Below are 25,694 nucleotides of genomic sequence, written 5' to 3'. Positions count from 1 at the left end.
AGACAGAGGAGGCTGCATGATAAACAGAGTCCAGTCTCTGTCAGACAGAGGAGGCTGTATGATAAACAGAGTCCAGTCTCTGTCAGACAGAGGAGGATGCATGATAAACAGAGGAGGCTGAATGATAAACAGAGTCCAGTCTCTGTTAGACAGAGGAGGATGCATGATAAACAGAGTCCAGTCTCTGTTAGACAGAGGAGGCTGTATGATAAACAGAGTCCAGTCTCTGTTAGACAGAGGAGGCTGCATGCATATACAACAACCATAATCAATTACAGAGAGAAAAGTGGCCTGAACACACGCTTCTTTCTAGCCATAAGCGGGAAGCAAGCCTTATTACGAAAATAATTTCAATGTAAGCTTGTCACAACATTATCCACATGAACTTTAAAGGACAACTTGTCATCCAATCCAATCATCCAATATATTATTATATATTATTATTATTATATATAGATACCTAGGTATGTGTAGCATGACACTTGTTCAGTGGATAAGCCACCAGATGTGACGATGCTAACCTTCTCTGGCAGAGTTCTAGCTCTGGTTAAGGTCATGAATTTAGTTTTTTTTTTGTACATTCAAGACCAGTTTGAGACCATAAAGGGAGGCCTGCAGTGAGTGAAAAGCAGCGTGGAGCTCTTCAACAGCCTGAACCAGAGAAGGAAGTACATAAAGAGAAGACTGTGTCATCTGTATATAGATGGAACTTAGCTGGTTGCATCCCAGTTCCCAAATCATTAATACAAAAATTGAGAACAACACAGGAGCTAAAATGGAACCCTGAGGGACACCTTTATTAATCTCTAGAAAGCCAGACTAGTGATGGTCAGTATATAACACATTGTGTTCTGTCAGAAAGATTAGTTGCTAAACCAATGTACTGCCCCTTCACTGAGACCAATGTTTCTGAGTCTAGCGAGCAACAATTCACGGTCAACTGAATCAAAGGCCTTTTGATAAGTACACAAAACGGAGCAACACAAGTGCGTGAATGTCGTCGTTTGCCATAGCTGCAGGTGTGGCGCTGTTTAAGTCACCAGCCTCCACTGGTGTGTGTGGTAGAAGGGCTGGTGTTACGAGGGACAGGAGGGGAGGAAGTGATGCGTGCAAATACTGTTGACAACTTCCAGTCGAGTTCAGAACACACGGGCGGGACACACACACACACATCATAAAGCCCTGGTCTAAAGTAGTGCCCTGCATAGGGAATAGGGTGTCATAGAGCCCTGCATAGGGAATAGGGTGTCATAGTGCCCTGGTCTAAAGCAGTGCCCTGCATAGGGAATAGGGTGTCATAGAGCCCTGCATAGGGAATAGGGTGTCATAGTGCCCTGCATAGGGAATAGGGTGTCATAGAGCCCTGGTCTAAAGCAGTGCCCTGCATAGGGAATAGGGTGTCATAGAGCCCTGCATAGGGAATAGGGTGTCATAGAGCCCTGGTCTAAAGTAGTGCCCTGCATAGGGAATAGGGTGTCATAGAGCCCTGGTCTAAAGTAGTGCCCTGCATAGGGAATAGGGTGTCATAGAGCCCTGCATAGGGAATAGGGTGTCATAGAGCCCTGGTCTAAAGTAGTGCCCTGCATAGGGAATAGGGTGTCATAGAGCCCTGGTCTAAAGTAGTGCCCTGCATAGGGAATAGGGTGTCATAGAGCCCTGCATAGGGAATAGGGTGTCATAGAGCCCTGGTCTAAAGTAGTGCCCTGCATAGGGAATAGGGTGTCATAGAGCCCTGGTCTAAAGTAGTGCCCTGCATAGGGAATAGGGTGTCATAGAGCCCTGGTCTAAAGCAGTGCCCTGCATAGGGAATAGGGTGTCATAGAGCCCTGGTCTAAAGTAGTGCCCTGCATAGGGAATAGGGTGTCATAGAGCCCTGGTCTAAAGTAGTGCCCTGCATAGGGAATAGGGTGTCATAGAGCCCTGGTCTAAAGTAGTGCCCTGCATAGGGAATAGGGTGTCATAGAGCCCTGGTCTAAAATAGTGCCCTGCATAGGGAATAGGGTGCCATAGAGCCCTGCATAGGGAATAGGGTGTCATAGAGCCCTGGTCTAAAGTAGTGCCCTGCATAGGGAATAGGGTGTCATAGAGCCCTGCATAGGGAATAGGTGCCATAGAGCCCTGGTCTAAAGTAGTGCCCTGCATAGGAATAGGGTGTCATAGAGCCCTGGTCTAAAGTAGTGCCCTGCATAGGGAATAGGGTGTCATAGAGCCCTGCATAGGGAATAGGGTGTCATAGAGCCCTGCATAGGAATAGGGTGTCATAGAGCCCTGCATAGGAATAGGGTGTCATAGAGCCCTGGTCTAAAGTAGTGCCCTGCATAGGAATAGGGTGTCATAGAGCCCTGGTCTAAAGTAGTGCCCTGCATAGGGAATAGGGTGTCATAGAGCTCTGGTCTAAAGTAGTGCCCTGCATAGGGAATAGGGTGTCATAGAGCCCTGCATAGGAATAGGGTGTCATAGAGCCCTGCATAGGGAATAGGGTGTCATAGAGCCCTGGTCTAAAGCAGTGCCCTGCATAGGGAATAGGGTGTCATAGAGCCCTGGTCTAAAGCAGTGCCCTGCATAGGGAATAGGGTGTCATAGAGCCCTGCATAGGAATAGGGTGTCATAGAGCTCTGCATAGGGAATAGGGTGTCATAGAGCCCTGCATAGGGAATAGGGTGTCATAGAGCCCTGGTCTAAAGTAGTGCCCTGCATAGGGAATAGGGTGTCATAGAGCCCTGCATAGGAATAGGGTGCCATAGAGCCCTGGTCTAAAGTAGTGCCCTGCATAGGGAATAGGGTGTCATAGAGCCCTGGTCTAAAGTAGTGCCCTGCATAGGGTGTCATAGAGCCCTGGTCTAAAGTAGTGCCCTGCATAGGGAATAGGTGCCATAGAGCCCTGGTCTAAAGTAGTGCCCTGCATAGGAATAGGGTGTCATAGAGCCCTGCATAGGAATAGGGTGTCATAGAGCCCTGCATAGGGAATAGGGTGTCATAGAGCCCTGCATAGGAATAGGGTGTCATAGAGCCCTGGTCTAAAGCAGTGCCCTGCATAGGGAATAGGGTGTCATAGAGCCCTGGTCTAAAGTAGTGCCCTGCATAGGGAATAGGGTGTCATAGAGCCCTGCATAGGGAATAGGGTGTCATAGAGCCCTGCATAGGGAATAGGGTGTCATAGAGCCCTGCATAGGGAATAGGGTGTCATAGAGCCCTGGTCTAAAGTAGTGCCCTGCATAGGGAATAGGGTGTCATAGAGCCCTGGTCTAAAGTAGTGCCCTGCATAGGGAATAGGGTGTCATAGAGCTCTGGTCTAAAGTAGTGCCCTGCATAGGGAATAGGGTGTCATAGAGCCCTGCATAGGAATAGGGTGTCATAGAGCCCTGCATAGGGAATAGGGTGTCATAGAGCCCTGGTCTAAAGCAGTGCCCTGCATAGGAATAGGGTGTCATAGAGCCCTGGTCTAAAGCAGTGCCCTGCATAGGGAATAGGGTGTCATAGAGCCCTGCATAGGGAATAGGGTGTCATAGAGCTCTGCATAGGAATAGGGTGTCATAGAGCCCTGCATAGGGAATAGGGTGTCATAGAGCCCTGGTCTAAAGTAGTGCCCTGCATAGGGAATAGGGTGTCATAGAGCCCTGCATAGGGAATAGGGTGCCATAGAGCCCTGGTCTAAAGTAGTGCCCTGCATAGGGAATAGGGTGTCATAGAGCCCTGGTCTAAAGTAGTGCCCTGCATAGGGTGTCATAGAGCCCTGGTCTAAAGTAGTGCCCTGCATAGGGAATAGGGTGCCATAGAGCCCTGGTCTAAAGTAGTGCCCTGCATAGGGAATAGGGTGTCATAGAGCCCTGCATAGGGAATAGGGTGTCATAGAGCCCTGCATAGGGAATAGGGTGTCATAGAGCCCTGGTCTAAAGTAGTGCCCTGCATAGGAATAGGGTGTCATAGAGCCCTGCATAGGGAATAAGGTGTCATAGAGCCCTGGTCTAAAGTAGTGCCCTGCATAGGGAATAGGGTGCCATAGAGCCCTGGTCTAAAGTAGTGCCCTGCATAGGGAATAGGGTGTCATAGAGCCCTGGTCTAAAGTAGTGCCCTGCATAGGGAATAGGGTGCCATAGAGCCCTGGTCTAAAGTAGTGCCCTGCATAGGAATAGGGTGTCGTAGAGCCCTGCATAGGGAATAGGGTGTCATAGAGCCCTGCATAGGGAATAGGGTGTCATAGAGCCCTGCATAGGGAATAGGGTGTCATAGTGCCCTGCATAGGAATAGGGTATCATAGAGCCCTGCATAGGAATAGGGTGTCATAGTGCCCTGCATAGGAATAGGGTGTCATAGAGCCCTGCATAGGGAATAGGGTGTCATAGAGCCCTGCATAGGGAATAGGGTGTCATAGAGCCCTGCATAGGGAATAGGGTGTCATAGAGCCCTGCATAGGGAATAGGGTGTCATAGAGCCCTGGTCTAAAGTAGTGCCCTGCATAGGGAATAGGGTGTCATAGAGCCCTGCATAGGGAATAGGGTGTCATAGAGCCCTGCATAGGGAATATGGTGTCATAGAGCCCTGGTCTAAAGTAGTGCCCTGCATAGGGAATAGGGTGTCATAGAGCCCTGCATAGGGAATAGGGTGTCATAGAGCCCTGCATAGGGAATAGGGTGTCATAGAGCCCTGGTCTAAAGCAGTGCCCTGCATAGGGAATATGGTGTCATAGAGCCCTGGTCTAAAGTAGTGCCCTGCATAGGGAATAGGGTGTCATAGAGCCCTGGTCTAAAGCAGTGCCCTGCATAGGGAATAGGGTGTCATAGAGCCCTGCATAGGAATAGGGTGTCATAGAGCTCTGCATAGGGAATAGGGTGTCATAGAGCCCTGCATAGGAATAGGGTGTCATAGAGCCCTGGTCTAAAGTAGTGCCCTGCATAGGGAATAGGGTGTCATAGAGCCCTGCATAGGGAATAGGGTGCCATAGAGCCCTGGTCTAAAGTAGTGCCCTGCATAGGAATAGGGTGTCATAGAGCCCTGGTCTAAAGTAGTGCCCTGCATAGGGTGTCATAGAGCCCTGGTCTAAAGTAGTGCCCTGCATAGGGAATAGGGTGCCATAGAGCCCTGGTCTAAAGTAGTGCCCTGCATAGGAATAGGGTGTCATAGAGCCCTGCATAGGGAATAGGGTGTCATAGAGCCCTGCATAGGGAATAGGGTGTCATAGAGCCCTGCATAGGGAATAGGGTGTCATAGAGCCCTGGTCTAAAGTAGTGCCCTGCATAGGGAATAGGGTGTCATAGAGCCCTGCATAGGGAATAAGGTGTCATAGAGCCCTGGTCTAAAGTAGTGCCCTGCATAGGGAATAGGGTGCCATAGAGCCCTGGTCTAAAGTAGTGCCCTGCATAGGGAATAGGGTGTCATAGAGCCCTGGTCTAAAGTAGTGCCCTGCATAGGAATAGGGTGCCATAGACCCTGGTCTAAAGTAGTGCCCTGCATAGGGAATAGGGTGTCGTAGAGCCCTGCATAGGAATAGGGTGTCATAGAGCCCTGCACAGGGAATAGGGTGTCATAGAGCCCTGCATAGGAATAGGGTGTCATAGTGCCCTGCATAGGGAATAGGGTATCATAGAGCCCTGCATAGGGAATAGGTGTCATAGTGCCCTGCATAGGGAATAGGGTGTCATAGAGCCCTGCATAGGGAATAGGGTGTCATAGAGCCCTGCATAGGGAATAGGGTGTCATAGAGCCCTGCATAGGGAATATGGTGTCATAGAGCCCTGCATAGGGAATAGGGTGTCATAGAGCCCTGGTCTAAAGTAGTGCCCTGCATAGGAATAGGGTGTCATAGAGCCCTGCATAGGAATAGGGTGTCATAGAGCCCTGCATAGGGAATAGGGTGTCATAGAGCCCTGGTCTAAAGTAGTGCCCTGCATAGGAATAGGGTGTCATAGAGCCCTGCATAGGGAATAGGGTGTCATAGAGCCCTGCATAGGGAATAGGGTGTCATAGAGCCCTGGTCTAAAGTAGTGCCCTGCATAGGGAATAGGGTGTCATAGAGCCCTGGTCTAAAGTAGTGCCCTGCATAGGGAATAGGGTGTCATAGAGCCCTGGTCTAAAGTAGTGCCCTGCATAGGGAATAGGGTGTCATAGAGCCCTGGTCTAAAGTAGTGCCCTGCATAGGGAATAGGGTGTCATAGAGCCCTGGTCTAAAGTAGTGCCCTGCATAGGGAATAGGGTGTCATAGAGCCCTGCATAGGGAATAGGGTGCCATAGAGCCCTGGTCTAAAGCAGTGCCCTGCATAGGGAATAGGGTGTCATAGAGCCCTGGTCTAAAGCAGTGCCCTGCATAGGGAATAGGGTGTCATAGAGCCCTGCATAGGGAATAGGGTGTCATAGAGCCCTGGTCTAAAGTAGTGCCCTGCATAGGGAATAGGGTGTCATAGAGCCCTGCATAGGGAATAGGGTGTCATAGAGCCCTGGTCTAAAGCAGTGCCCTGCATAGGGAATAGGGTGTCATAGAGCCCTGCATAGGGAATAGGGTGTCATAGAGCCCTGGTCTAAAGTAGTGCCCTGCATAGGGAATAGGGTGTCATAGAGCCCTGCATAGGGAATAGGGTGTCATAGAGCCCTGCATAGGGAATATGGTGTCATAGAGCCCTGGTCTAAAGTAGTGCCCTGCATAGGGAATAGGGTGTCATAGAGCCCTGCATAGGGAATAGGGTGTCATAGAGCCCTGGTCTAAAGTAGTGCCCTGCATAGGGAATAGGGTGCCATAGAGCCCTGCATAGGGAATAGGGTGTCATAGTGCCCTGCATAGGAATAGGGTGTCATAGAGCCCTGCATAGGGAATAGGGTGTCATAGAGCCCTGCATAGGAATAGGGTGTCATAGAGCCCTGGTCTAAAGCAGTGCCCTGCATAGGGAATAGGGTGTCATAGAGCCCTGGTCTAAAGTAGTGCCCTGCATAGGGAATAGGGTGTCATAGAGCCCTGCATAGGGAATAGGGTGTCATAGAGCCCTGCATAGGGAATAGGGTGTCATAGAGCCCTGCATAGGGAATAGGGTGTCATAGAGCCCTGGTCTAAAGCAGTGCCCTGCATAGGGAATAGGGTGTCATAGAGCCCTGGTCTAAAGCAGTGCCCTGCATAGGGAATAGGGTGTCATAGAGCCCTGGTCTAAAGTAGTGCCCTGCATAGGGAATAGGGTGTCATAGAGCCCTGGTCTAAAGTAGTGCCCTGCATAGGAATAGGGTGTCATAGAGCCCTGGTCTAAAGTAGTGCCCTGCATAGGGAATAGGGTGTCATAGAGCCCTGGTCTAAAATAGTGCCCTGCATAGGGAATAGGGTGTCATAGAGCCCTGGTCTAAAGTAGTACCCTGCATAGGGAATAGGGTGTCATAGAGCCCTGGTCTAAAATAGTGCCCTGCATAGGGAATAGGGTGTCATAGAGCCCTGGCCTAAAGTAGTGCCCTGCATAGGGAATAGGGTGTCATATGTCACCATGTCCCTGGTTGTTTCCTTACCGGTAGTGATGTCCCTGGTTGTCTCCTTACCGGTAGTGACGTCCCTGGTTGTTTCCTTACCGGTAGTGACGTCCCTGGTTGTTTCCTTACCGGTAGTGACGTCCCTGGTTGTTTCTTTACCGGTAGTGACGTCCCTGGCTGTTTCCTTACCGGTAGTGACGTCCCTGGTTGTTTCTTACCGGTAGTGATGTCCCTGGCTGTTTCCTTACCGGTAGTGATGTTCCTGGCTGTTTCTTTACCGGTAGTGATGTCCCTGGTTGTTTCCTTACCGGTAGTGATGTCCCTGGTTGTTTCCTTACCGGTAGTGACGTCCCTGGTTGTTTCCTTACCGGTAGTGACGTCCCTGGCTGTTTCCTTACCGGTAGTGACGTCCCTGGCTGTTTCCTTACCGGTAGTGATGTCCCTGGCTGTTTCCTTACCGGTAGTGATGTCCCTGGCTGTTTCCTTACCGGTAGTGATGTCCCTGGCTGTTTCCTTACCGGTAGTGATGTCACTGGTTGTTTCCTTACCGGTAGTGACGGAGCGGAGCTTCTTGAGCAGTTTGATGTGAGTGTCAGGGGTGATGACAGAAGAGCAGTACGATCCACAACACTCCTCCAACAGGGTATAGTAATACAACAGCCTAGAAAGGAGAGGAGAGGAGAATCAGGGACAGGAGAATCAGGGGGAGGAGAATCAGGGAGAGGAGGGGAGAATCAGGGACAGGAGGGGAGAATCAGGGGGAGGAGAATCAGGGACAGGAGGAGAATCAGGGACAGGAGGGGAGAATCAGGGACAGGAGGGGAGAATCAGGGAGAGGAGAATCAGGGAGAGGAGAATCAGGAGAGGAGAATCAGGGAGAGGAGAATCAGGGGAGGAGAATCAGGGACAGGAGGGAGAATCAGGGACAGGAGGGAGAATCAGGGACAGGAGGGGAGAATCAGGGTCAGGAGGAGAATCAGGGGAGAGGAGAATCAGGGAGAGGAGAATCAGGGAGAGGAGAATCAGGGGGAGGAGAATCAGGGACAGGAGGGGAGAATCAGGGACAGGAGGGGAGAATCAGGGGGAGGAGAATCAGGGAGAGGAGAGGAGAATCAGGGGAGGAGAATCAGGGACAGGAGGGGAGAATCAGGGACAGGAGGGAGAATCAGGGACAGGAGGGGAGAATCAGGGACAGGAGAATCAGGGAGAGGAGAATCAGGGAGAGGAGAATCAGGGGAGGAGAATCAGGGACAGGAGGGAGAATCAGGGACAGGAGGGAGAATCAGGGACAGGAGGGGAGAATCAGGGTCAGGAGGGAGAATCAGGGAGAGGAGAATCAGGAGAGGAGAATCAGGGAGAGGAGAATCAGGGGAGGAGAATCAGGGACAGGAGGGAGAATCAGGGACAGGAGGGGAGAATCAGGGACAGGAGGGGAGAATCAGGGACAGGAGGGGAGAATCAGGGACAGGAGGGGAGAATCAGGAGAGGAGAATCAGGGAGAGGAGAATCAGGAGAGGAGAATCAGGGGGAGGAGAATCAGGAGAGGAGAATCAGGGAGAGGAGAATCAGGGAGAGGAGAATCAGGGGAGGAGAATCAGGGAGAGGAGAATCAGGGAGAGGAGAATCAGGGAGAGGAGAATAAGGGGAGGAGAATCAGGGAGAGGAGAATCAGGGAGAGGAGAATCAGGGAGAGGAGAATCAGGGAGAGGAGAATCAGGGAGAGGAGAATCAGGGAGAGGAGAATATGGGAGAGGAGAATCAGGGAGAGGAGAATCAGGAGAGATGGAATATGGGAGAGGAGAATAAGGGGGAGGAGAATCAGGGAGAGGAGAATCAGGGAGAGGAGAATCAGGGACAGGAGGGGAGAATCAGGGGGAGGAGAATCAGGGAGAGGAGAATATGGGAGAGGAGAGGATGGAATCAGGGAGAGGAGAATCAGGGAGAGAAGAATATGGGAGAGGAGAATATGGGAGAGGAGAGGATGGAATCAGGGAGAGGAGAGGATGGAATCAGGGAGAGGAGAGGATGGAATCAGGGAGAGGAGAAGATGGAATCAGGGAGAGGAGAAGATGGAATCAGGGAGAGGAGAAGATGGAATCAGGGAGAGGAGAAGATGGAATCAGGGAGAGGAGAAGATGGAATCAGGGAGAGGATAAGATGGAATCAGGGAGAGGATAAGATGGAATCAGGGAGAGGAGAAGATGGAATCAGGGAGAGGAGAAGATGGAATCAGGGAGAGGAGAAGATGGAATCAGGGAGAGGAGAATTAGGGAGAAGATGGAATCAGGGAGAGGAGAGGATGGAATCAGGGAGAGGAGAATCAGGGAGAAGATGGAATCAGGGAGAGGAGAAGATGGAATCAGGGAGAAGATGGAATTAGGGAGAAGATGGAATCATGGAGGGGAAAGATGGAATCATGGAGGGGAGAAGAAGATTGAATCAGGGAGAGGAGAAGAAGATGGAATCAGGGAGGGGAGAAGAAGATGGAATCAGGGAGGGGAGAAGAAGATGGAATCAGGGAGAGGAGAAGAAGATGGAATCAGGGAGAGGAGAAGATGGAATCAGGGAGAGGAGAAGAAGATGGAATCAGGGAGAGGAGAAGAAGATGGAATCAGGGAGAGGAGGAGAAGATGGAATCAGGGAGAGGAGAAGAAGATGGAATCAGGGAGAGGAGAAGAAGATGGAATCAGGGAGAGGAGAAGAAGATGGAATCAGGGAGAGGAGAAGAAGATGGAATCAGGGAGAGGAGGAGAAGATGGAATCAGGGAGAGGAGGAGAAGATGGATTCAGGGAGAGGAGGAGAAGATGGAATCAGGGAGAGGAGGAGAAGATGGAATCAGGGAGAGGAGGAGAAGATGGAATCAGGGAGAGGAGAATCAGGGAGAAGAGAAGATGGAATCAGGAGGAAGATGGAATCAGGGAGAAGATGGAATCAGGGAGAAGATGGAATCATGGAGAAGATGGAATCATGGAGAGGAGAAGAGGGAATTAGGGAGAAGATGGAATCAGGGAGAAGATGGAATTAGGGAGAAGATGGATGAGGGAGAAGATGGAATCAGGGAGAAGATGGAATCAGGGAGAAGATGGAATCAGGGAGAAGATGGATTCAGGGAGAAGATGGATTCAGGGAGAAGATGGATTCAGGGAGAAGAAGATGGAATCAGGGAGAAGATGGAATCCGGGAGAGGAGAAGATGGAATTCGGGAGAGGAGAAGATGGAATCAGGGGAGAGGAGAAGATGGAATTAGGGAGAAGATGGAATTAGGGAGAAGATGGAATTAGGGAGAAGATGGAATTAGGGAGAAGATGGAATTAGGGAGAAGATGGAATCAGGGAGAAGATGGAATCAGGGAGAAGATGGAATCAGGGAGAAGATGGAATCAGGGAGAAGATGGAATCAGGGAGAAGATGGAATCAGGGAGAAGATGGAATCAGGGAGAAGATGGAATCAGGGAGAAGATGGAATCAGGGAGAAGATGGAATCAGGGAGAAGATGGAATCAGGGAGAAGATGGAATTAGGGAGAAGATGGAATTAGGGAGAAGATGGAATCAGGGAGAGGGGGAGAAGATGGTATCAGGGAGAGGAGGAGAAGATGGATTCAGGGAGAGGAGGAGAAGATGGAATTAGGGAGAAGATGGAATTAGGGAGAAGATGGAATTAGGGAGAAGATGGAGAAGATGGAATCAGGGAGAGGAGGAGAAGATGGTATCAGGGAGAGGAGGAGAAGATGGAATCAGGGAGAGGAGGAGAAGATGGAATCAGGGAGAGGAGAAGAGAATCAGGGAGAGGAGAAGATGGAATCAGGGAGAGGAGAAGAGGATCAGGGAGAGGAGAATAGGATCAGGGAGAGGAGAATAGGATCAGGGAGAGGAGAAGAGGATCAGGGAGAGGAGAAGAGGATCAGGGAGAGGAGAAGGATCAGGGAGAGGAGAAGGGGATCAGGGAGAGGAGAAGAGGATCAGGGAGAGGAGAAGAGGATCAGGGAGAGGAGAAGAGGATCAGGGAGAGGAGAAGAGGATCAGGGAGAGGAGAAGAGGATCAGGGAGAGGAGAAGGGGATCAGGGAGAGGAGAAGAGGATCAGGGAGAGGAGAAGAGGATCAGGGAGAGGAGAAGAGGATCAGGGAGAGGAGAAGAGGATCAGGAGAAGAGGAGAAGAAGGATCAGGGGAGAGGGAGAGGAGAAGAGGTTCAGGGAGAGGAGAAGAGGATCAGGGAGAGGAGAAGAGGATCAGGGAGAGGAGAAGAGGGATCAGGGAGAGGAGAAGATGGATCAGGGAGAGGAGAAGAGGATCAGGGAGAGGAGAAGAGGATCAGGGAGAGGAGAAGAGGATCAGGGAGAGGAGAAGAGGATCAGGGAGAGGAGAAGTGGATCAGGGAGAGGAGAAGTGGATCAGGGAGAGGAGAAGTGGATCAGGGAGAGGAGAAGAGGATCAGGGAGAGGAGAAGAGGATCAGGGAGAGGAGAAGAGGATCAGGGAGAGGAGAAGAGGATCAGGGAGAGGAGAAGAGGGAATCAGGGAGAGGATAAGATGGAATCAGGGAGAGGGAAGATGGAATCAGGGAGAGGAGAAGGGAATCAGGGAGAGGGAGAAGGGATCAGGGAGAGAGGAGAAGGGGATCAGGGGAGAGGAGAAGATGGATCAGGGAGAGGAGAAGATGGATCAGGGAGAGGAGAAGAGGATCAGGGAGAGGAGAAGAGGATCAGGGAGAGGAGAAGATGGAATCAGGAGAGGGAGAAGATGGATCAGGGAGAGGAGAAGAGGATCAGGGAGAGGGAGAAGAGGATCAGGGAGAGGAGAAGAGGATCAGGGAGAGGAGAAGATGGATCAGGGAGAGGGAGAAGATGGATCAGGGAGAGGAGAAGATGGATCAGGAGAGAGGAGAAGATGGAATCAGGAGAGGAGAAGAAGATGGATCAGGGGAAGGGAGGAGAAGAAGATGGATCAGGGAGAGGAGAAGATGGATCAGGGAGAGGAGAAGAGGATCAGGGAGAGGAGAAGAGGATCAGGAGAGGAGAAGAGGATCAGGGGAGAGGAGAAGGGGATCAGGGAGAGGAGAAGAGGATCAGGGAGATGAGAAGAGGATCAGGGAGAGGAGAAGAGGATCAGGAGAGGAGAAGATGGATCAGGGAGAAGAATAGGATCAGGGAGAGGAGAAGTGGATCAGGGAGAGGAGAAGTGGATCAGGGAGAGAAGAGGATCAGGGAGAGGAGAAGAAGAGGATCAGGGGAGATGGAGAAGAAGAGGATCAGGGAGAGGAGAAGAGGATCAGGGAGAGGAGAAGAGGATCAGGGAGAGAGAGAAGAAGAGGATCAGGGAGAGAGGAGGAGAAGAGGATCAGGAGAGGAGGAGAAGAGGATCAGGGAGAGGAGGAGAAGAGGATCAGGAGAGGAGAAAAGGATCAGGGAGAGGAGAAAAGGATCAGGGAGAGGAGAAGAGGATCAGGGAGAGGAGAAGAGGATCAGGGAGAGGAGAAGAGGATCAGGGAGAGGGGAAGAGGAGGATCAGGAGAGGAGGAGAAGAGGATCAGGGAGAGGGGAAGAGGATCAGGGAGAGGAGAAGAGGATCAGGGAGAGGAGAAGAGGATCAGGAGAGGGAGAAGAGGATCAGGGAGAGGGGAAGAGGATCAGGGAGAGGGAAGAGGATCAGGAGAGGGGAAGAGGATCAGGAGAGAGGAGGAGAAGAGGATCAGGGAGAGGAGAAGAGGATCAGGGAGAGAGGAGGAGAAAGAGGATCAGGAGAGGAGGAGAAAGAGGATCAGGGAGAGGAGGAGAAGATGGAATCAGGGAGAGGAGGAGAAGTGGAATCAGGGAGAGGAGAAGAGGATCGAGGAGAGGAGAAGAGGATCAGGGAGAGGAGAAGAGGATCAGGGAGAGGAGAAGAGGATCAGGGAGAGGAGAATAGGATCAGGGAGAGGAGAAGAGGAGCAGGGAGAGGAGAATAGGATCAGGGAGAGGAGAAGAGGATCAGGGAGAGGAGGAGAAGAGGATCAGGGAGAGGAGAAGAGGATCAGGGAGAGGAGGAGAAGAGGATCAGGGAGAGGAGGAGAAGAGGATCAGGGAGAGGAGGAGAAGTGGATCAGGGAGAGGAGGAGAAGTGGATCAGGGAGAGGAGGAGAAGTGGATCAGGGAGAGGAGGAGAAGTGGATCAGGGAGAGGAGAAGAGGATCAGGGAGAGGAGGAGAGGGACATTTTAAAAGGGTTACTTCGGGATTTTGGCAATGAGGAAAAACTTGCTGATACCATTTTGATGTATCTGAGTGCAGTTTGAAGGAAATAGCATTAACACATTGACTGGATGTCTATGGGGATACAATCATAGCATGCTAGCAGATACCCATAGACTTCCAGTCAATTAAACATAGCATGCTAGCAGATACCCATAGACTTCCAGTCAATTAAACATAGCATGCTAGCAGATACCCATAGACGTCCAGTCAATTAAACATAGCATGCTAGCAGATACCCATAGACTTCCAGTCAATTAAACATAGCATGCTAGCAGATACCCATAGACTTCCAGTCAATTAAACATAGCATGCTCGCAGATACCCATAGACTTCCAGTCAATTAAACATAGCATGCTAGCAGATACCCATAGACTTCCAGTCAATTAAACATAGCATGCTAGCAGATACCCATAGACTTCCAGTCAATTAAACATAGCATGCTAGCAGATACCCATAGACGTCCAGTCAATTAAACATAGCATGCTAGCAGATACCCATAGACTTCCAGTCAATTAAACATAGCATGCTAGCAGATACCCATAGACTTCCAGTCAATTAAACATAGCATGCTAGCAGATACCTATAGACTTCCAGTCAATTAAACATAGCATGCTAGCAGATACCCATAGACTTCCAGCCAATTAAACATAGCATGCTAGCAGATACCAATAGACGTCCAGTCAATTAAACATAGCATGCTAGCAGATACCCATAGACTTCCAGCCAATTAAACATAGCATGCTTGCAGATACCCATAGACTTCCAGTCAATTAAACATAGCATGCTAGCAGATACCCATAGACTTCCAGTCAATTAAACATAGCATGCTAGCAGATACCCATAGACTTCCAGTCAATTAAACATAGCATGCTAGCAGATACTTATAGACTTCCAGTCATTGCTCTAACGCTAGTTTGCACTGACTAATGTAACATCCTCCATTACGAGACAAAGAGACATAAACATGGTATTCACCATGTTCATCGGGCTCTGGGGACAAAGAGACATAAACATGGTATTCACCACGTTCATCGGGCTCTGGGGACAAAGAGACATAAACATGGTATTCACATGGTATTCACCACGTTCATCAGGCTCTGGGGACTGAGACAAACATGGTATTCACATGGTATTCACCACGTTCATCAGGCTCTGGGGACAAAGAGACATAAACATGGCATTCACATGGTATTCACCACGTTCATCAGGCTCTGGGGACAAAGAGACATAAACATGGTATTCACCATGTTCATCGGGCTCTGGGGACAAAGAGACATAAACATGGTATTCACATGGTATTCACCATGTTCATCGGGCTCTGGGGACAAAGAGACATAAACATGGTATTCACCATGTTCATCGGGCTCTGGGGACAAAGAGACATAAACATGGTATTCACCATGTTCATCGGGCTCTGGGGACTGAGACATAAAGATGGTATTCACCATGTTCATCAGGCTCTGGGGACAAAGAGACATAAACATGGTATTCACATGGTATTCACCATGTTCATCGGGCTCTGGGGACAAAGAGACATAAACATGGTATTCACCATGTTCATCAGGCTCTGGGGACAAGAGACATAAACATGGTATTCACATGGTATTCACCATGTTCATAGGGCTCAGGGACAAGAGACATAAACATGGTATTCACCATGTTCATCGGGCTCTGGGGACAAAGAGACATAAACATGGTATTCACCATGTTCATCGGGCTCTGGGGACTAAGAGACAAACATGGTATTCACCACGTTCATCAGGCTCTGGGGACAAAGAGACATAAACATGGTATTCACATGGTATTCACCACGTTCATCAGGCTCTGGGGACTGAGACATAAACATGGTATTCACATGGTATTCACCACGTTCATCAGGCTCTGGGGACTGAGACATAAACATGGTATTCACATGGTATTCACCATGTTCATCAGGCTCTGGGGACTGAGACATAAACATGGTATTCACATGGTATTCACCATGTTCATCAGGCTCTGGGGACTGAGACATAAACATGGTATTCACATGGTATTCACCATGTTCATCGGGCTCTGGGGACAGAGACATAAACATGGTATTCACCATGTTCATCGGGCTCTGGGGACTGAGACAAATATTCACCATGTTCATCAGGCTCTGGGGACTGAGACATAAACATGGTATTCACCATGTTCATCAGGCTCTGGGGACAAAGAGACATAAACATGGTATTCACATGGTATTCACCATGTTCATCGGGCTCTGGGGACAAAGAGACATAAACATGGTATTCACCATGTTCATCGGGCTCTGGGGACAAAGAGACATAAACATGGTATTCACCATGTTCATCAGGCTCTGGGGACTGAGACATAAACATGGTATTCACATGGTATTCACCATGTTCATCGGGCTCTGGGGACAAAGAGACATAAACATGGTATTCACCATGTTCATCGGGCTCTGGGGACAAGAGACATAAACATGGTATTCACCATGTTCATCGGGCTCTGGGGACTGAGACATAAACATGGTATTCACATGGTATTCACATGGTATTCACCATGTTCATCGGGCTCTGGGGACAAAGAGACATAAACATGGTATTCACATGGTATTCACCATGTTCATCAGGCTCTGGGGACAAAGAGACATAAACATGGTATTCACATGGTATTCAGAGACAAAAGGGCCTCATTGCCAAAATCAGGAAGTATGCCTTTAAGGACACTGGCCAGTTGGACTTGTAGACCGGCATGGTGATGGGGACATTTTATACTAGCTCAGTCAGTGGTATTCTGTGGTGGTAGGGGTTGTTTATCAGTGGTATTCTGTGGTGGTAGGGGTTGTTTATCAGTGGTATTCTGTGGTGGTAGGGGTTGTTTATCAGTGGTATTCTGTGGTGGTAGGGGTTGTTTATCAGTGGTATTCTGTGGTGGTAGGGGTTGTTTATCAGTGGTATTCTGTGGTGGTAGGGGTTGTTTATCAGTGGTATTCTGTGGTGGTAGGGGTTGTTTATCAGTGGTATTCTGTGGTGGTAGGGGTTGTTTATCAGTGGTATTCTGTGGTGTTAGGGGTTGTTTATCAGTGGTATTCTGTGGTGTTAGGGGTTGTTTATCAGTGGTATTCTGTGGTGGTAGGGGTTGTTTATCAGTGGTATTCTGTGGTGGTAGGGGTTGTTTATCAGTGGTATTCTGTGGTGGTAGGGGTTGTTTATCAGTGGTATTCTGTGGTGGTAGGGGTTGTTTATCAGTGGTATTCTGTGGTGGTAGGGGTTGTTTATCAGTGGTATTCTGTGGTGGTAGGGGTTGTTTATCAGTGGTATTCTGTGGTGGTAGGGGTTGTTTATCAGTGGTATTCTGTGGTGGTAGGGGTTGTTTATCAGTGGTATTCTGTGGTGGTAGGGGTTGTTTATCAGTGGTATTCTGTGGTGGTTGGGGTTGTTTATCAGTGGTATTCTGTGGTGGTAGGGGTTGTTTATCAGTGGTATTCTGTGGCGGTAGGGGTTGTTTATCAGTGGTATTCTGTGGTGGTAGGGGTTGTTTATCAGTGGTATTCTGTGGTGGTAGGGGTTGCCAGTTCTTTGTTCTGTTCTTAAGCTGCTCCTTCTTGATGAGACAGGATTGTCTTTACTGTGGCACACACTGGCACTCACACACTGGCACTCACACACTGGCACTGTATGGATTCTCACCTCAATCTGACGATGTAGGACAATTGTGAAATATGTGCGGGTCCCAGAGGAGAGGATTAAGAACCACTGTGATAGACAGTGAAGAATGAAGGAGTGTTTGTACCTGGGCAGGTCTGTCCCTTCCACGGAGGTCAACACATATTTAGTCATGTGACTGTGGAAAGACTCAGGTTCTGACTTCAGAGAGTCAAATAGAGCCAAGGTGTCCACACGACCCTCGATGTCCTTGGTAGAGAGACTGAGGAGGAGGAGGAGGAGACAAATATTAGAGACAAATATTTCCCTCAGATTACACAGACCCACAAACAAATCCAATCTTGATAAACTCCCATATCTACTGGGTGAAATACCACATTGTGCCATGACAGCAGCAAGATTTGTGACCTGTTGCCACAAGAGAAGGGCAACCAGTGAAGAACAAACACCATTGTAAATACAACCCATATTTATGCTTATTTATTTTCTCTTGTGTCCTTTACCATTTGTACATTGTTAAAACACTGTATTTACATAATATGACATTTGAAATGTCTCTATTCTGTATGTGTAATGTTCACTGTTAATTTTTATTGTTTATTTCACTATATATGTTGTCTACCTCACTTGCTTTGGCACATGTTTCCCATGCCAATAAAGACCCTTAAATTGACATTGAGAGAGAGACAGAGAAGGTGTGTGTGTGTGTGTGTGTTGTGTGTGTGTGTGTGTGTGTGTGTGTGTGTGTTGTGGTGTGTTGTGTTGTGTGTGTGTGTGTGGTGTGGTGTGGTGTGTGTGGTGTGGTGTGTGTGGTGTGTGTGGTGTGTGGTGTGTGTGTGTGGTGTGTGTGGTGTGTGGTGTGTGTGTGGTGTGTGTGGTGTGTCCTACCCGCTGTCAGTGAAGAGGAACTCCAGGTGAGTCATATAGATGTCCCAGAGGGGAATGCTGTAGCGCTGGGCGAGAGACAGACTGATCCTCCACACGCTGTCATCCAGGGTCCTGCAACACACACACATCAAACATAGACTTCAGGAAAACCAGGTCATGTTGGTAAAAAATCACTTTAACTACCCGCCCCCCCCCCCTCCCTACTCACTCAGTCAGACCCAGTATGGTCTGTTTCTTGTAGTGCGTGTCAGAACCGAATCGTCTTATGTCGACCCCACGTCCCAGCCCCTGCAACACCTGGGCCTGCGTCAGGTCTGTCAGACGCTCGTTATACACCTGGAGCTGGCCAATCAACTCCTCCACGTCCGCTGGCCAATCAGAATGGGCCGTCACGTGCTGGGTGACCAATCGGATCAGCTCCTTGGGGTCGGCCTGAGTAAGAAACAGATCAAATGCAGCCTTCCTCAGTCACACAGCCTCTCCAGGCAATAAAGTCACAAAAAAAGACATCGGGCTAAATTCATTCAAAAGAAATTGTAAATATGACACCTTCATATTAGTGAATTCAGCTTTCAGCCGCATCTGTTGCTGACTGGTGTATAAATAAAATCTAGCACATGGCCATGCAATCTCCATAGACAAACATTGTCTTTAATATTGGATCTTTTTCCATCAATGTAATTGTCTGCATTATTTCAAATCCCCTCCCATATACATTTTAAATATGGAGAAATACAAAACACACATATTATATACACATACATTTTATATATATATACACATACATTTTATATATATATACACATACATTTTATATATATATATATATATATATAAATAAAATGTATATATATATATATATATATATATATATATATATATATATATATATAAATAAAATGTATATATATATATATATAAAATGTATATATATATATATATATATATATATATATATATATATATATATATATATATATAAAATGTATGTGTATATATATATATATACACATACACACACACACAAATATTTATGTCTATTATATATATGCATGTACAGTGGGGCAAACAGTATTTAGTCAGCAACCAACAGTTCTCCCACTTAAAAAGATGAGAGGCCTGTAATTTTCATCATAGGCACACTTCAACTAAGTCAGACAAAATGAGAAAAAAAATCCAGAAAATCTCATTATCGGATTTTTTTTTTCTTCTGGCTCTCACAGACCTGTAACTTCTTCTTTAAGAGTCTCCTCTGTCCTCCACTCGCTCTTGAAAAAACGAGTTTTAATGACTCCAACATAAGTGTTTGTAAACTTCCGACATCCACACAGTACCAGTCAAACGTTTTAGAAAAACCTACTAATTCAAGGGTTTGTCTTTATTTGTACTATTTTCTACATTGTAGAATAATAGTGAAGATATCAACACTATGAAATAACACATATGGAATCATGTAGTAACCAGAGCAGTGTTAAACAAATCAAAATATATTTTATATATTTTAGATTCTTCAAAGTAGCCACCCGTTGCCTTGACAGCTTTGCACACTCTTGGCATTCTCTCAACCAGCTTCATGAGCTAGTCACCTGGAATGCATTTCAATTAACAAGAACAGCTCAAATAAGCAAAGAGAAACGACAGTCCATCATTACTTTAAGACATGAAGGTCAGTCAATCCGGAACGTTTCGAGAACGCAAGTGAAGTTGCAAAAACCATCAAGCACTATGATGAAACCGGCTCTCATGAGGACCGCCACAGGAAAGGAAGACCCCGAGTTACCTCTGCTGCAGAGGATCAGTTCATTAGAGTTACCTGTCTCTCATGAGGACCGCCACAGGAAAGGAAGACCCAGAGTTACCTCTGCTGCAGAGGATCAGTTCATTAGAGTTACCAGACTCTCATGAGGACCGCCACAGGAAAGGAAGACCCAGAGTTACCTCTGCTGCAGAGGATCAGTTCATTAGAGTTACCTGTCTCTCATGAGGACCGCCACAGGAAAGGAAGACCCCGAGTTACCTCTGCTGCAGAGGATAAGTTAAAGTTACCAGCCCATAAATTGCAGCCCAAATAAATGCTTCCCAGAGTTCAAGTAACAGACACATCAACATCAACTGTTCAGAGGAGACTGTGTGAATCAGGCCTTCATGGTTGAATTGCTGCAAAGAAACCACTACTAAAGGTCACCAATAAGTAGAAGAGACTTGTCTCATTCATCTGTCTGATGAATACAAATTGGGAGATTTTTGGTTCCATCCGCCATGTCTTTGTGAAACGCAGTGTGGGTGAACGGATGATCTCTGCATGTGTAGTTCTCACCGTGAAGCATGGAGGAGGAGGTGTGATGGTGCTTTGCTAGTGACACTCTGCTATTTATTTAGACCACACTTAACCAGCATGGTTAAGCGTTCTGCAGTGATACTCATCCCATCTGGTTTGGACTTAGTGGGACTATCATTTGTTTTCAACAGGACAATGACCCAACACACCTCCAGGCTGAGCTATTTGACCAAGGAGAGTGGTGGAGTGCTGCATCAGATGACCTGGCCTCCACAATCATCCGACCACAACCCAATTGAGATGGTTTGGGATGAGTTGGACCGCAGAGTGAAGGAAAAGCAGCCAACAGGTGCTCAGCATATGTGGGAACTCCTTCAAGACTGTTGGAAAAGCATTCCTCATAACGCTTGAGAGAATGCCAAGAGTGTGCAAAGCTGTCATCAAGGCAAAGGGTGACTACTTTGAAGAATCTCAAATATATTTTGATTTGACATGATTCCATATGTGTTATTTCATAGTTTTGATGTATAAACTATTATTCTACAATGTAGACAATAGTAAAAAGAAAAACTGGAATGAGGTGTCCTAACTTTTGACTGGTAGGGTAGCCTAGTGGTTAGAGCGTTGGGCTAGTCCCCGAGCTGACAAGGTACAAATCTGTCGTTCTGCCCCTGAACAGGCAGTTAACCCACTGTTCCCAGGCCGTCATTGAAAATAAGAATTTGTTCTTAACTGACTTGCCTGGTTAAATAAAGGTAAAAAAAAAAAAAAAAAATCACGTCTAACTAAATACAACAACACTTTTATTTTCACCATAGCAACCTACTCTCTCTTCCCTCTCCTCATCTTCTATTTATCTCTCCCTCCTCCCCCATTGTAGTGTAAAACTGTCACAATATAAAGATGTGTGAGAGCCACACAGAGCGCGACGTCAAGAAAAATGAGGTGTCAGAAATACCAAATGTTTCATCTAGTACTGAAAGATTTTAAATATAAACCCTATATGATCAAAAGTATGTGGACGACAGGACCACAACCCACTACTGGGAGGGAACAGGACCACAACCCACTACTGGGAGGGAACAGGACCACAACCCACTACTGGGAGGGAACAGGACCACAACCCACTACTGGGAGGGAACAGGACCACAACCCACTACTGGGAGGGAACAGGACCACAACCCACTACTGGGAGGGAACAGGACCACAACCCACTACTGGGAGGGAACAGGACCACAACCCACTACTGGGAGGGAACAGGACCACAACCCACTACTGGGAGGGAACAGGACCACAACCCACTACTGGGAGGGAACAGGACGAGAACCCACTACTGGGAGGGAACAGGACCACAACCCACTACTGGGTGGGGGACTGGGAACAGGACCACAACCCACTACTGGGAGGAACAGGACCACAACCCACTACTGGGGAGGGAACAGGAACAGGACCACAACCCACTACTGGGAGGACCACAACCCACTACTGGGAGGACCACAACCCACTACTGGGAGGGAACAGGACCACAACCCACTACTGGGAGGGAACAGGACCACAACCCACTACTGGGAGGGAACAGGACCACAACCCACTACTGGGAGGAACAGGACCACAACCCACTACTGGGAGGGAACAGGACCACAACCCACTACTGGGAGGGAACAGGACCACAACCCACTACTGGGAGGGAACAGGACCACAACCCACTACTGGGAGGGAACAGGACCACAACCCACTACTGGGAGGGAACAGGACCACAACCCACTACTGGGAGGGAACAGGACCACAACCCACTACTGGGAGGGAACAGGACCACAACCCACTACTGGGAGGGAACAGGACCACAACCCACTACTGGGAGGAACAGGACCACAACCCACTACTGGGAGGGAACAGGACCACAACCCACTACTGGGAGGAACAGGACCACAACCCACTACTGGGAGGGAACAGGACCACAACCCACTACTGGGAGGGAACAGGACCACAACCCACTACTGGGAGGGAACAGGACCACAACCCACTACTGGGAGGGAACAGGACTGGGAGGAACAGGACACAACCCACTACTGGGAGGGAACAGGACCACAACCCACTACTGGGGGAACAGGGAACTGGGAGGAACAGGACCACAACCCACTACTGGGAGGGAACAGGACCACAACCCACTACTGGGAGGGAACAGGACCACAACCCACTACTGGGAGGGAACAGGACCACAACCCACTACTGGGAGGGAACAGGACCACAACCCACTACTGGGAGGGAACAGGACCACAACCCACTACTGGGAGGGAACAGGACCACAACCCACTACTGGGAGGGAACAGGACCACAACCCACTACTGGGAGGAACAGGACCACAACCCACTACTGGGAGGGAACAGGGACCTGGGAGGAACAGGACCACAACCCACTACTGGGAGGGAACAGGACCACAACCCACTACAGGACCACAACCCACTACTGGGAGGGAACAGGACCACAACCCACTACTGGGAGGGAACAGGACCACAACCCACTACTGGGAGGAACAGGACCACAACCCACTACTGGGAGGGAACAGGACCACAACCCACTACTGGGAGGGAACAGGACCACAACCCACTACTGGGAGGGAACAGGACCACAACCCACTACTGGGAGGGGGAACAGGACCACAACCCACTACTGGGAGGAACAGGACCACAACCCGCTACTGGGAGGGAACAGGACCACAACCCACTACTGGGAGGGAACAGGACCACGACCCACTACTGGGAGGAACAGGACCACAACCCACTACTGGGAGGGAACAGGACCACAACCCACTACTGGGAGGGGAACAGGACCACAACCCACTACTAGGAACAGGACCACAACCCACTACTGGGAGGGAACAGGACCACAACCCACTACTGGGAGGGAACAGGACCACAACCCACTACTGGGAGGGAACAGGACCACAACCCACTACTGGGAGGGAACAGGACCAGAACCCACTACTGGGAGGGAACAGGACCACAACCCACTACTGGGAACAGGACCACAACCCACTACTGGGAGGGAACAGGACCACAACCCACTACTGGGAGGAACAGGACCACAACCCACTACTGGGAGGGAACAGGACCACAACCCACTACTGGGAGGAACAGGACCACAACCCACTACTGGGAGGAACAGGACCACAACCCACTACTGGGAGGGAACAGGACCACAACCCACTACTGGGGGAACAGGGACCCACACTGGGAGGGACAGGACCACAACCCACTACTGGGAGGGGAACAGGACCACAACCCACTACTGGGAGGGAACAGGACCACAACCCACTACTGGGAGGGAACAGGACCACAACCCACTACTGGGAGGGAACAGGACCACAACCCACTACTGGGAGGAACAGGACCACAACCCGCTACTGGGAGGGAACAGGACCACAACCCGCTACTGGGAGGGAACAGGACCACAACCCACTACTGGGAGGGACCACAACCCACTACTGGGAGGGAACAGGACCACAACCCACTACTGGGAGGGAACAGGACCACAACCCACTACTGGGAGGGAACAGGACCACAACCCACTACTGGGAGGGAACAGGACCACAACCCACTACTGGGAGGGAACAGGACCACAACCCACTACTGGGAGGGAACAGGACCACAACCCACTACTGGGAGGGAACAGGACCACAACCCGCTACTGGGAGGGAACAGGACCACAACCCACTACTGGGAGGGAACAGGACCACAACCCACTACTGGGAGGGAACAGGACCACGACCCACTACTGGGAGGAACAGGACCACAACCCACTACTGGGAACAGGACCACAACCCACTACTGGGAGGGAACAGGACCACAACCCACTACTGGGAGGAACAGGACCACAACCCACTACTGGGAGGGAACAGGACCACAACCCACTACTGGGTGGGAACAGGACCACAACCCACTACTGGGAGGAACAGTATCACAACCCACTACTGGGAGGGAACAGGACCACAACCCACTACTGGGAGGGAACAGGACGAGAACCCACTACTGGGAGGGAACAGGACCACAACCCACTACTGGGAGGAACAGGACCACAACCCACTACTGGGAGGGAACAGGACCACAACCCACTACTGGGAGGGAACAGGACCACAACCCACTACTGACCACAACCCACTACTGGGGGAACAGGACCACAACCCACTACTGGGAGGGAACAGTATCACAACCCACTACTGGGAGGGAACAGGACCACAACCCACTACTGGGAGGGAACAGGACGAGAACCCACTACTGGGAGGGAACAGGACCACAACCCACTACTGGGAGGGAACAGGACCACAACCCACTACTGGGAGGGAACAGGACCACAACCCACTACTGGGAGGGAACAGGACCACAACCCACTACTGGGAGGGAACAGGACCACAACCCACTACTGGGAGGGAACAGGACCACAACCCACTACTGGGAGGGAACAGGACCACAACCCACTACTGGGAGGGAACAGGACCACAACCCACTACTGGGAACAGGACCACAACCCACTACTGGGAGGGAACAGGACCACAACCCACTACTGGGAGGAACAGGACCACAACCCACTACTGGGAGGGAACAGGACCACAACCCACTACTGGGAGGGAACAGGACCACAACCCACTACTGGGAGGGAACAGGACCACAACCCACTACTGGGAGGGAACAGGACCACAACCCACTACTGGGAACAGGACCACAACCCACTACTGGGAGGGAACAGGACCACAACCCACTACTGGGAGGGAACAGGACCACAACCCACTACTGGGAGGGAACAGGACCACAACCCACTACTGGGAGGGAACAGGACCACAACCCACTACTGGGAGGGAACAGGACCACAACCCACTACTGGGAGGGAACAGGAGACAAGGCAAGAAGGGCATTCTATGCCATCAAAAGGAACATACATTTCAACATCCCAATTAGGATCTGGCTAAAAATACTTGAATCAGTCATAGAACCCATTGCCCTTTATGGTTGTGAGGTCTGGGGTCCAACCAAGACTTCACAAAATGGGACAAACACCAAATTGAGACTCTGCAGGCAGAATTCTGCTAAAATATCCTCTGTGTACAACGTAGAACACAAAATTGTCCATGCAGAGCAGAATTAGGCCGATACCCACTAATTATCAACATCCAGAAAAGAGCCGTTAAATTCTACAACCACCTAAAAGGAAGCGATTC

The 25,694-nt window shown here is 49.4% G+C and overlaps 1 protein-coding gene across 2 annotated transcripts in view; it reads right to left on the bottom strand.

The window, feature by feature from the left end:
• Nucleotides 1-25,694, bottom strand: part of nbas (NBAS subunit of NRZ tethering complex) — a 384,598-nt gene that overhangs the window by 108,114 nt on the left and 250,790 nt on the right. For both annotated transcript variants that reach the window (XM_052524617.1, XM_052524618.1), the window contains exons 41-44: nt 18,413-18,636; nt 18,205-18,315; nt 17,444-17,578; nt 7,986-8,098 (exon numbers count right to left, since the gene is read on the bottom strand). In XM_052524617.1, the coding sequence (XP_052380577.1) occupies nt 7,986-8,098; nt 17,444-17,578; nt 18,205-18,315; nt 18,413-18,636 (583 nt within the window). The remainder of the gene's footprint in view (nt 1-7,985; nt 8,099-17,443; nt 17,579-18,204; nt 18,316-18,412; nt 18,637-25,694) is intronic.

The sequence above is a fragment of the Oncorhynchus keta genome, chromosome 8 (genome assembly GCF_023373465.1).
Source record: "Oncorhynchus keta strain PuntledgeMale-10-30-2019 chromosome 8, Oket_V2, whole genome shotgun sequence".
NCBI classification, from domain to species: domain Eukaryota; kingdom Metazoa; phylum Chordata; class Actinopteri; order Salmoniformes; family Salmonidae; genus Oncorhynchus; species Oncorhynchus keta.
Note: the sequence above shows the minus strand (reverse complement) of the source record. Positions and strands in the feature narration are given on the sequence as shown.